Below are 12,241 nucleotides of genomic sequence, written 5' to 3'. Positions count from 1 at the left end.
TATCTGTTTAGTTAATCTTTTCAAAAACCAGCTCCTGGATTCATTGATTTTTTTTAATGCATTTTTTGTGTCTCTATCTTTTTCAGTTCTGCTCTGATCTTAGTTATTTCTTGTGTTCTGCTAGCTTTTCAGTTTGTTTGCTCTTGGTTCTGTAGTTCTTTTAATTGTGATGTTAGTGTTTCGATTTTGTATCTTTCCCGCTTTTTCCTGTGGACATTTAATGCTATAAATTTCCCTGCGAATACTGCTTTAGCTGTGTCCCAGAGATTCTGGAATTTTGTGTCTTTGTTCTCATTGGTTTCAAAGGACTTATTTATTTCTGCCTTAATTTCGTTATTTACCCAGTAGTCACCCAGGAGCAGGCTGTTCACTTTCCATGTAGTTGTGTGGTTTTGAGTGAGTTTGTTAATCCTGAGTTCTAATTTGATTGCACTGTGGTCTGAGAGACTGTTTGTTATGATTTCTGTTCTTTTGCATTTGCTGAGGAGTGTTTTGGCAGTACATACACTAAAATTGGAACGATACAGAGAAGATTAGCATGGCCCCTGCCCAGTGCCTTTTTTTATGATACTGTTTTACCAACAAGAGAAGACCAATTGTCCTGTAGAATGTTACTTCCTAGTTTTGTCTGCTTTCTTCTTTGTCATATATTTCAGCTAATTCCTCTACTTCTTGTATGTTTTGTAAAGTAGAGGTTATATCTAAAGGCTAGATGGATTCAAGTTAACTATTTGTTGGCTGGAACAAATCACATGTGATGTTGTATATACCATATGCTGCATCACATCTGAAGATGCATAAGATTGGTTGATTCACCTTACTGATGTTAAGATTAACCATTGCTATATTTTTCTACCCTGTCAATGCAGGGCTGAGAGTGTCTGTACAATATTTTCAGCTAGTCCATATGTCTTTAATACATCTAGGCAATGATAATTCATTTTTACCTTATGTTATGCTCATTAACAAAGCCTTTGGTGTTGGTTGGAGATAATGTTAGCTGAAACTTACAGGAGCCCCTCTGACTTTTACCTGAGTCTTTTAAATACTCATTAATCACCCCTAGAGTATGCGTGTATTCACAATTAGAATACTACAATCATAACTAATACGTTTTAGAGTATACATGAAAACTAACAAGCACATAAACCAAATTTCATCAGTTCTAATAACACTTTTTCTCAAATTGTAATCTGAATTCTGTACACATCTGAAAATCAATGTTATGTTTATAAACAGTTCTAATCTTTTCAAGACAAACTGAAATATTTGTGGATGAAATAATATGATGTCTTAGATTTGATTCAAAATAACATGGGAGGAGGGGAAATGGGTGGGGAAATAGATGAAACAAGATTGGCCATGTGTTGATTGATGCCCACGTGGCAGCAATCAGTTGGGGTTGAGTAATGGTTTCTTGCTTTGGAATGGGCACAAGCTTCTAATTTGCCATAGCCCTCACCACTCCCAAGTGTTTTAACAAATATTATATTAGAGTTACATTAGATGTGACCTAGGAATTTCCCTTTCTTAAAACTAGAAGTAATTCTGTTGATGGTGTGTCTCTAAGTGAGTGGCGGGAAAATGGTGGTCTAAAGAATGTCTGCTTGTTTAAATGTGGCAGCCACTTCTCACCAGGCCCATTTCTCTCATGTAAGTTACCTGCCTTGCCCCTCTAGACATTTAAATTTATGACCTCTAATCTAAACCATGCAATCAGAATCATTTTATTCTGTACTGGAGGCTTCTCACAACCAACCTCAGTGGACTAGAGAGTTCAAGATTCCTTTGCTGTCAAATAACATCACATACTCTTGTTTTTGGTTTCATTCATCTTGTTAACCCACAATTTGGAATGTTACTTATCCCCCATACTGATTTTCAAAATATATAATAAAAAGAGAGACGCTAAATGCAAAGCAATTTCCCCAAAGAATAGGTGAACTTCCAAATCTCATAAGAAGGCCAAGAAGGAAGAGTATCCTAAATGGGATGCCAAGTAACTCCCTCAGAGAATCAGAAGGTGGCTTTAGCTTAGAAGAGCCCACATATGAGTTTTGATTTCTCCAGAAAAGTTAGACAAGCAGGCAGTGGGATGCAATGGGATGACTATAAGACTTGGGGAGCAACAAATATGGGCTTGAATCTCTGCCTTGCCATATGACCTTGCCAATATGGGCTTGAATCTCTGCCTTGCCATATGACCTTGCCAAGTGCTTTGCTCTTGGTAAACCTAGGCTTCAAAGCTAAAATACTCTGCTTTTTGGAGTTGTGATGATTCTGTGAGCTGCTGGGACACTGAACAAAGATCAGTTCCTTTCAAAGTTCACAAAAGGAGATACACAAGTGTCCTTGCGGTTTAGCCTTTTAGGGTCACTTGGTGTTAGCATGGAGATACTTTTCCATCTTAATATCTGAAAAAAACTTCCGTCACTAAAAATAAAGATTAATTGCAGGGGTATTGAAACTGTTAAAAGGAACACATCACCAGCCCAGCAATATCAAAAGCTATGAATGGTTGCTGTTCATTTCCATCTGAATGGTACTCAGCTTTGTCTAGGGCTTAACAGACTTCACATTAAGATTTGTCTAAGGATTCTGTCCTCCTCAATTACCCACTCAGTGTTAAGGACCTGCCATTCTCTTCTGGGCCTTAGCCTTGGTAGGTGTGGAGAGTGAGTGTTTCGGGTAGTCAGTTGGGCTGTTCCTACAGCCCAACTGACCAAAAGAGATTCTTGCCTTTTACTTGGCTGCCTCCAGGACTGTTTGAAACAGCACTAGGGAGCTCAATTCCTTTACAAATAATTCATTAGTACCTGCTGTGTGGCAGGCACACACACTTGAAAGTTGTTTATCATTTAGTAGGAGAGGCAGATAAGTAAACGGAAAATTGCAACTTACTCTGCTTGCCAGTGGTTTTAGTTAAGATGAGCACAGTGGGCTCTGGTCTCCCTGAAGGAGATGTAACGTTATGTGCATCTTCAAGGATAGATAGACATTTTGTAGATGTAGGGAGAGGGGGATATTCCAGGTAGAGAGAACGACATGAGCAGAGAGGTATGGGGGTCTGAAACAATGTGGTATAACCAGACAACCCTAATCTAAGCAGTTTAGTATAACAAGAGTGTCAGAGGTCAGCAGTACCTGAAGGCTCCTGGAGAGGTAATAATAACAACAGATACTTCCCAGGGTGCCAAGTACCATGCTGAAGCAATTTGTCTTTATTTATTCAACAACTCTCTGAAGTGGGTGCTATTTTCCCAGGTGGGAAAACTGAAGTTCAGAGAGGTTAGAGTGAGTGAACTCACTGTTGCGCAGCTGGTAAGTGGCCGTGTTGGAATTCAAACCCAGCTTCAGAGCCTAAGCAGTGAGTAGGGATTGGAAATAGGGGTCAAGTTACTCAAGTTATGGAAGGCCTCATTTGTCACTTTGAAGAGAATTGGCCCTATCCCAAAGTAGGAAGCCACTAAAGGGAATTTAAGCAATGAAAGTGACTAGGGATCAGAAAATCTGGGATTGCACGTTCTACTCTACAGCTAATTGACTGTGACTTCGAGCAAATTCCTTTCCTTCTTTGGGCCTATGTTTTTTCATCTGTAAAATAAGGAAGATGATCAAGGGCAAGTCTTAATGATCCCTTTCAGCTCTTTCAGGTTTTTGCTTCTCTAACGGGGGTCAGGAAGGGGCTGATTTAAGAGACTAGTAGGCATTCTCTCAATGTGCTTTGTGGTTCTTTGTACATGCTTTATACTTATATGGGCTGTTCCTCTTGCTTCGAATGTCCTCTTGCTTCCCTCCTGCCTCTCCAAATAGTATCCCACTAGCTTTAGTCCCTCCCCACATCCCCATCTGTCTCTTAATTCCTTCAATGCTGTTAGCTAGGTTAGCTATGTCTAACCACTTTGATTCCTAATTTTATACTATCTTGTATTCTTTGCTGATTGTTTCCTTTGTAATCTTGCCTTCCAATACATACTTTAGGTGCTCCTTTCCTTCTACATTTTAGTTTCTCTTACCCTCTACAGCACCTAAAACACCTTGGTTGTAAGGGGACACTGGAGCAAATTTTGTTAATCTTGCCCCTTTTCTTCTGGCAGTGTGTGTGAGCACAGCAAAGAGAATCTGATGACCCCCTCCAACATGGGAGTAATCTTTGGGCCCACCCTGATGAGAGCTCAGGAGGACACTGTGGCTGCCATGATGAACATCAAATTCCAGAACATAGTGGTGGAAATACTAATCGAGCACTTTGGCAAGGTATGCATTTTCTATTCTCACTACCTGTCTTTCAAACATGTGACACTTTCCCCCAACTGCCTTTTAGTGCTGTGTCTTCCTCCTTGGCTCACGTTGACAGTGAAAGGAAATCCCATTATGACACAATGACATTTAATGGCAACTCTGACCCTGGGAAATTCATTCATTCAGCAAACATTGCTTAAGCTTATAACTGTATTATTTTCAGACACCATGCTAAATACTGGGGGTAATGAAGAAGAAAAAGTCACTGTCTGTGCCTTTAAGGTGTTAACAATGTATAGTATGGAGACAGATGGGTAAATAGGAAAATGATAGTATAAAAATAGTCTGTATACAATGAAACTGTAGGGGAGAAGATATTTATGTTCTCACCCATTGCTAGTTTCATGGCTGAGACCCCTATAACAAAAGACCGATTAACAAGAGAAAAGCATACAAATTTATTTAATAAGTTTTACATGACACAAGAACCTTTAGAAATGAAGACCCAAAGAAGCAGGTAAACTCTTGCATTTTTTATACTAAGTTTGATGAAATGGATCGTTGTGAAGATTAGTGATTAGAAGACAGAAGGATATGATCTAATGGTAATAAACTTAGGGGGATCTTAGCAAGGCTTGTTTGTTCAGATTCTTCTTGGTGTTTCTGTGTCTTCGAGGATAGGGATGTTCTTTTCCTTCAGTTATAGGGAGGGTACCTCTGGAATGACCTACTTCAGAGGAAGGTCAGAGAATTCTTTTATGGCCTGCTCCAGGGGAGAAGGTAGAGAAACCTTCTTGCTTCTGCTGTTTCCACAAACGCCAAAGTGCCATATTTTGGGATAGCAGGTCCTGAACTCCATCAAAACTAAAAAGAAATCAATACTTACACTTATTCAAGCCCCATCTAATTCCAAAAGTATATATGGTAGCATATTTTATATTGCACATAAAATATAAGGCATCATACATTATAATCAGGTCAAGTACAAAAGGTAAAACAAAGGTAGAGTCAGAAAATGATGCCCAGAATGAGGTTAAGACAAATATTTATTGACAAATTCTCGTACACTTGCAACAGATGGCCCTGCACACTGGGGTATAAGCTTCATAGCAGCTAGTGCCATCCTAGGGAAAAGCATAATTCAATAAAGAAGCACAGGGAGGCAAAAGCAGCAGGACTTGGTGACTGGAAGTCACCAAGGATGTGGGAGAGGGAGATTTCTGGATCCTGATTTTCTGACTTGGCTGACTGGGTGGATGGGGCTGTCCTTCATACATATAAGAAATTCAGAATGGGAAAGTTTGAGGGAGATAGAGGAAAGTTCAGTTTGGAACAGGTCGCATTTGAGATTTCTGAAAGACACCCAGGGAGCAATGCCTGGCGAGCAGTTGACTATGTGAATCTAAAGCAGGGATCAGAAAGCTTTTCCTTAAAGGACCGTATAATAAATACTTAAGCCTTTGCAGGCCATGGATCTCTGTCACAACTACTTAGCTTTGCCATTGTAGTGAGAAAACAGCCGTACACAATATGGAAACAGATGGTTGTAGATGTGTTCTAGTAAAATTCTATTTACAAAATGGGAAACAGGCCTGTGGGCTGTAATTTGCTGACCCCTGTTCTAGAGCCCAGATGTGATAAATTGATAAATCAATTGATTCATCCAACAAATATGTGTCGAGTACCCACTTTATGCCAGGTACTGTTTCAGGAACTCTAGATATCATCTTCATAGAGTTTATATTTAGAAAAAGTAAACAAACAGTATTCAGAGTAAGTAAAGTATATAATATTTTAGATTGTAATGAACATTAAGGAGAAAAGCATAGAAGGGAAATAGGAAGGGTTGGAAAGTGGTTTTGCAATTTTAAATACAGATAGGAAAGGAGAAAATAAGGAAATGAGGAGGGCCTCACAGAGAAGATGACCTTTCAGCAGAGATTGACAGGGAGTGGAGGAATGATTCATTCACCTATCCAGAGAGAAAGGATTCTAGGCTGAGGAAATGGTAAGTGCAAAATCCCAGAGGCAGAAGTGTGCCTGTCATATTCACGGTACAACAAGGAGGCCAGACTAGCTAGAGTGGATTAAGCAAAAGATGAAATAGAAAAAGATGGGCTCGAAGAGATAATGGAGAGGGACAGACTAGATCCTATAGTGGAGTCTTATAATCCACTGGAAGAATTTTAGATTTGCTCTGCCTGGGTAAGATAGAAGGGGGGTTTTGAGCATGGGAGTGACAGGATTTGATTTAGGCTTAACAGGCTTATTCTGGCTGCAATGTGGAGAATATGAAGGAAGTCAAAGAAAATCTAGATAAATTGAGATACATACTGTGTTCATGGAGTGGAAGACTCAACATGATAAAGATGTCAATTCTTTAAAAATTATAAGTTTAAGGTAATCAATATCAAAATCCCAGGAAGAGCTTTTGTAGATAAAGACAAGATAATACTGACATATATGTAGAAATGGAAAGGAACTGTAAGGGCTAATACAATTTTGAAAAAGAATAAACTGGAGGTAGGTATTAATAATATTAATGCTTACTGTATTGCTTCAGTAATCAAGACAGTGTACAATTGGCAGAGGTAACCCGATAAGTCCTCTTGTCTACTTCTTACATAAACAAATAGAACAGAATAGAGAATCCACAAATAGCCCTACAGAGTATGGCCTGATTATTTTTCATGAAGGTACAAAAGCATTTCAAGGGAGAGAGGGTAGTCATTTCAGTGAATTGTATTGGAGCAATTGCAGCTCTATAGGTAATGAAAGTGAACCTCAACCTAAACCTCTCATTTTATATAAAAATGAGCTCACAAAGGATCATACATTTACATATAAATCATAAAACTAAAACTTGTAGAAGATAATACAGAAAACTGTTAGAGCCTAGGACTTATTGAGGAGACATGATACCAAAAGCATAATCCATTAAAGAAAAAAAATCAATAAATTGACTTCATCAAAATTAAAAATTTTTGCTCTGTGAATGACCCTATTAATAAGATGGAAAAAAAAGCTACCGAGATTTGGAGAAAATATTTGCAAACCACGTATCTGACAAAGGATTAATATCTAGACTATACAAAGAACTCTCAAAGCTCAACAGCACAAAAATTCAATCTAATTAGAAAGTGGGCAAAAGACATGAACATGACGTATGCGTGGCAATTAAGTATATGAAAAGATGTTCAAGATCACTAGCCATTAGGGAAATACAAATTAAGACCATGATGAGAGATCTCTACACACCTATTAGAATAGGTAACGTTAAAAAAATATATAGTGGCAATACCAACTGCTGACAAGGGTACACAAAAACTGGATCTCTCATACATTTCTGGTACGAATATAAAATGGGGCGGCTGCTCTGGAGAACAGTTTTGGAGTTCCTTAAAAACTAAACATGCACTTCTATCGGATCCATCATTTACACTCCTGGGCATTTATCCCAAAGAAATGAAAACATGTCCACACAAAACCTTTATAGGGATGTTAATTAATATTTGAAAAAAAGTTATTTAAAGCATTTTACACATATTAGCACATTTACACCTCATTTCACATAAGAAGAAACCAAGGTACAGAGAAGTTAAGTGACTTGTCCAGGGTCATGGAGTAAGTAAATGTTGGAGCTCAAATTTGAAATCAGGCAGTTCAAATGTATACTTTACCACCTCTAGATCTTTGTTATGTGTTTTGCAAATGGGTACCTGAAGTAAGTGAAGGTGAGGGTCATTATAGATGAGAGAGCTAAGGAACTTTGAGGCAAGAGTTGCTGAAGGGTCATCCACATAGTGAAGATTTTTGATAGAAAATAATTTTCTAATCCTAGCATTTGGTGGTCAGATCATGGGTCATGTATGCTTGGCTAAGGAGTTTGGTCTTTATCCTGAAGGCAGTAGGGAGCCTTGGAAGCATATTCTGAACATTCATTATATGATGATTCATTGCATCTTAAATGTCCTAATTCATTTATAAGTGGATAAAGGAGTGACACAGCATCTCATCATTAGTATAACAAAATAATTTTTCTTTTGTTTTTATTCTATGCATTTTTAGGGGCAAATGCCAACTTAAATTTTATTAGAAAATGTGTTGGTTGGCAAATGACCTCAATCCCAATCTAGTTCATAAAAGTGTGGTTTTGCTATGTCCAAAGCATATTATGTGGCATGATTTGAAAAGCAATTAAATGCTAGTTATCTCTTATTCCCAGGATATAATAGGAGGCCATTTCTATTAACTAGTGGTCAGCTGTTTAGTGAGATTTTCACACCGTTGTAACCTGTTAATATGTGTTAAGTAGTCGAAGTTCTGACCTTTGTGTGATACCAGAGATGTACGCTGACCATGTTTTCCAAACAAAGACATGGTAACCAAGGATCTTTTCTGATTTATGAATTTATTTCAAATGAAACATCTTACATGGAGATATGAAATGAAATCCCAGTTTATTAAATACTTATCAAGTTACCTTTTTTGAAAAATAGCAGAATGATATATGGGTGAGAATGTTCCAGAAATTCTAGACCTTATGTAAGTGTAACCTCACACGATGGTTGTGGGATTAAAAGAGATAATATGTGTGAGAGCTGTTGCCGCTTCACACATAGGGATTATATGTTCCTGCCAAGTTGTTCAGTTAATGGGGTATGATTTTTCAGTTGAAATATATTATAATTTCAGTAATGTGTTTTTTCCATTTACACTTGCTCTTTAATAGAAAAGGGCTTAAACACATTGGTTTTAAGTTTCTTTGTTACTCCTTTCTTTCAGTCTCTCTTTTAAGAGCATCCAGGGTCTGTAAATACAGTGTAAGTGAATCAGAAGAGTTGATGCTTAAAGGAGTCTATTACTAAGTCTTGCTTAAAATTTTTTTTAACAACTTGAATGATCTTTTCTAAATTTTTTCTTTTTTAAGTTGGAAAGTAGGTAAATAATAGGGGAAGATCTACCTCTACACTGATTCCCTAGAACAACATTGCCAATTATTCTGAAGTTCTCTCTCTTCCCATCTCACTTAGCAGTATGTATCAGTTGTTGGCTTGAGGCATAGAGGTAATTTGGACTGACAGAGGAAGGTTGACTTCTGTTTTCCGAACATTTTGTTTTGGGGAACTGCCAGGAATTAGTGGGGAAGAGAGAGGTCATCTCTGAAGGCGGTTCTTAGCAATTTAGTTTTGAGGACAGAGCTATTTCACCTAAGGGGACAAAATATAGGGTAGATCCATTTGAATTTTAGAACTGGAAAGGGGCCCTAAAGACCTTCAGGTCCAAGCTTTTCATTTTATATGAAGCCTCTTTTCGCATGCCACGGTAGTGGTAACAGGTTTGCATTTCTGCAGCTCCATTCCTGTTTGTCTACTGTTTGGAACATCAGCTCTCCCCCACAGTTCTTCCCAACTAGTTTATAAAAGAACTCGGATACCAGCCACAAACTTTTACCAGTTGTCTAACTTGTGCTTTGCAAACTCATTTTCTCGCCTACACAACCTGGCATCAGCCATTTTCCTCCTTTATTGCTCCCAAGACCACTCTCAAAGAGCTAGAAAGCAGTGGTTCTGCCCCTGTAGACTTAGATTTGTATTCAGTGAACATGGAATCAGTGTGGGACAGCGTATTTCCAGCTCGTTTAGTCCTTTTTCTAACTCTGTGAATGATGGATTGTATTTCCATTTCTGAGATAGGAAATGGAGGCATTGAGTGTAGTAAGTGGCAAAGCTGAGACTTAAGTTTAGGTCTATCAGGTTAAGGCTGCCCCTCAGGGAAAGGGGGACCTGTTTTATTGAGATGTGAGCTGTGCTTTTCTTTGCATCATTGATGATGACTTAGCTATTCTAGCTACTCTTGAGTTCCCTCCTTATTTCCAGTCTTTCCTTTTTAGTGGGTGGGCATCTGCTTTTTAATCATACAGGAAGGATCTTGCCTAACTGTGTTAAGTATAGTTTTCTGGGAGAATAGTTGATTATTTTTGAGATAATTAGAAAATCTATTATCGGTGTATGTCAAAATGGATTTTAGTCTTACTGCTTAAGATATATGGTTCAGGGAAATGGAAGACTGAATGGTATAGTCTTTTCTGCAGACATGGATGGTTGAAGGCAGTTCTTCCTATAAACTGGCCGGAGAAAGCTGGGTTATTCTCAGTGTGGAGTTTGTGGGAACTCCAGTGTTGCCTATGTTCCCAAATGGCCAAATGGGACCTCATCCAGGAAAAAAGCCCATGTCGTAGCAATGTAATGGATTTGAGAAGGCAAACAAGAGACCCTGTTAAGAAATGGCTCTGATTTATATACTTTTCAGACACCCAGTCTAGCAACCTAGAGGAAACAGACCCTTCCAGTCCTGGTCTGTCTCTCCTTTCTCTAAAAGGTGGTGTTTGTGAATTTCAGTCTGCCACCAGAGGGTAGCAAGAGAACAGATGAATGTGTCCCTCCAACTGATTTCTGGAATAAGATAGATAGATAGATATTTTAAAATATAAGTAAATGTAAATATATAGTTATACTTTATAGATTTTACTGTATAGATTTATATTTTATACATTTGTATTTTAGAATGTATCTCTATATCTACCTACCTACACACACACACACACACACACACACACACACACACACACACTTGGTGGGGGGTGGGCGTCGGTATGTGTAAAGAGAGAGAATCTAATTAAGCCAAGACTCTACTTCACATTTAATTTCTGAAATGATAAGGTTAAGCTAAAAGTTATTGAAAATAACATTTTTATTATCTGTACATGTAAGGATATTTTCATTAGTCTCTACATGTGAATCTAATATGTATTTAGCTTGGAATTTGGCAAACATTCTCAATTGAATCTGGAGAAAAAATATCTTTAAGTTTGAATATTAAGATCAAAATGTAACCTGGAGAAAAAATATCTTTGAGCAGAGAATTATTAAGATTGGGAGATTTCAGATGTATTTATTAGTTACAATGAATCTTTGAAAACGTAGCTTCAAGTTTTCCACCTTGGCTAAGTGGAGGTCTTCACACATTCTTCAAATGCCCAGTTACTTATAGCTTTGAAGTGAAGTCAGGCCCTGTTTGAGGTGAATAAGCATGTCCAAACCCAATGAGATAGGGTGATAAATGTAGGATGCAGTTGTGATCTGAGGTTTGCCCCAATGTTCAGAGAGCAGAAAAGATTCCCCTTTTGATTCTGGCAATTATGCCGATGATTCAGAATGAGGTGAAAATATCCACTCCTTCCCTTTTTCTCTCTCTAGCTGGGGCTGTAATAATAATTATCACAGTAAAAATGATAGCATTTTTTGACAGCTTGCTATGTGTCAGACATGGTGCTATACATTTGACACAAAGCATCTCCTCGATTTCTCACAACTTTATGTAGTATTTACTTACAGGTAAACTGAGGTCTACAGAGGTTAAGTTTCTATGGACTATCAAAATCAAATATCTGTTTTTATTTTCTTTTTGGAGGCTTCTAGTGTGTGTGGGTGGGGAAGAATATAGAATCAGAGATTTTTGAGAATCGAAAATATCTCCAAGGTCATATTGTCCATTCCCCTCAATGGCCAGCGATTTTCTTGTATCATATATTTTTTCCTTTGCTGTTCTCCTTTGAGTGGCCTGAGGTCTCAGGTTGGAACACCAGAGTCTAGATAATACAGTAAGACTGGGGCCAGTGTGCCAGAGGGCCAGATAGGTGTACTTTGGCAGCTAGACTTAAAGCAGACTGAGCTTCAGCAGTCTGGTGATAGGCCAATAGGAATTTCAGAAAACAGGAATCAATTGAGGAGCAATGAGAGATCGGGCGGACTTTTTCTTTGCTCTGAGATTTGGAGACTGAAAACTGGGTCATTGCTACTTTCTTAGATTAAGACTCCTTACCAAGAACTCTGAAAATGTCCAGGCTACCTCTGTGAGCTCTTCAGATATCCCTAGAGTGAGAATAATGGAAAGAATGGAAAAATAGCTTTAAACTAGACAGCCCAGGGGTTACATC

The 12,241-nt window shown here is 38.2% G+C and overlaps 1 protein-coding gene and 1 pseudogene across 5 annotated transcripts in view; both read left to right on the top strand.

The window, feature by feature from the left end:
• OPHN1 (oligophrenin 1) overlaps nucleotides 1–12,241 on the top strand; it is a 386,455-nt gene that overhangs the window by 328,945 nt on the left and 45,269 nt on the right. For all 5 annotated transcript variants that reach the window (XM_003816906.6, XM_014343473.4, XM_008970014.4 and 2 more), the window contains exon 19: nucleotides 4,098–4,257. In XM_003816906.6, coding sequence (XP_003816954.2) covers nucleotides 4,098–4,257 — 160 coding nt within the window. The remainder of the gene's footprint in view (nucleotides 1–4,097; nucleotides 4,258–12,241) is intronic.
• Nucleotides 488–577, top strand: LOC112438551 (U6 spliceosomal RNA; annotated as a pseudogene).

Source organism: Pan paniscus, chromosome X (genome assembly GCF_029289425.2).
Source record: "Pan paniscus chromosome X, NHGRI_mPanPan1-v2.0_pri, whole genome shotgun sequence".
NCBI lineage: Eukaryota > Metazoa > Chordata > Mammalia > Primates > Hominidae > Pan > Pan paniscus.
The sequence above is the reverse complement of the archived record's forward strand: the minus strand, read 5'-3'. Positions and strand labels throughout refer to the sequence as shown.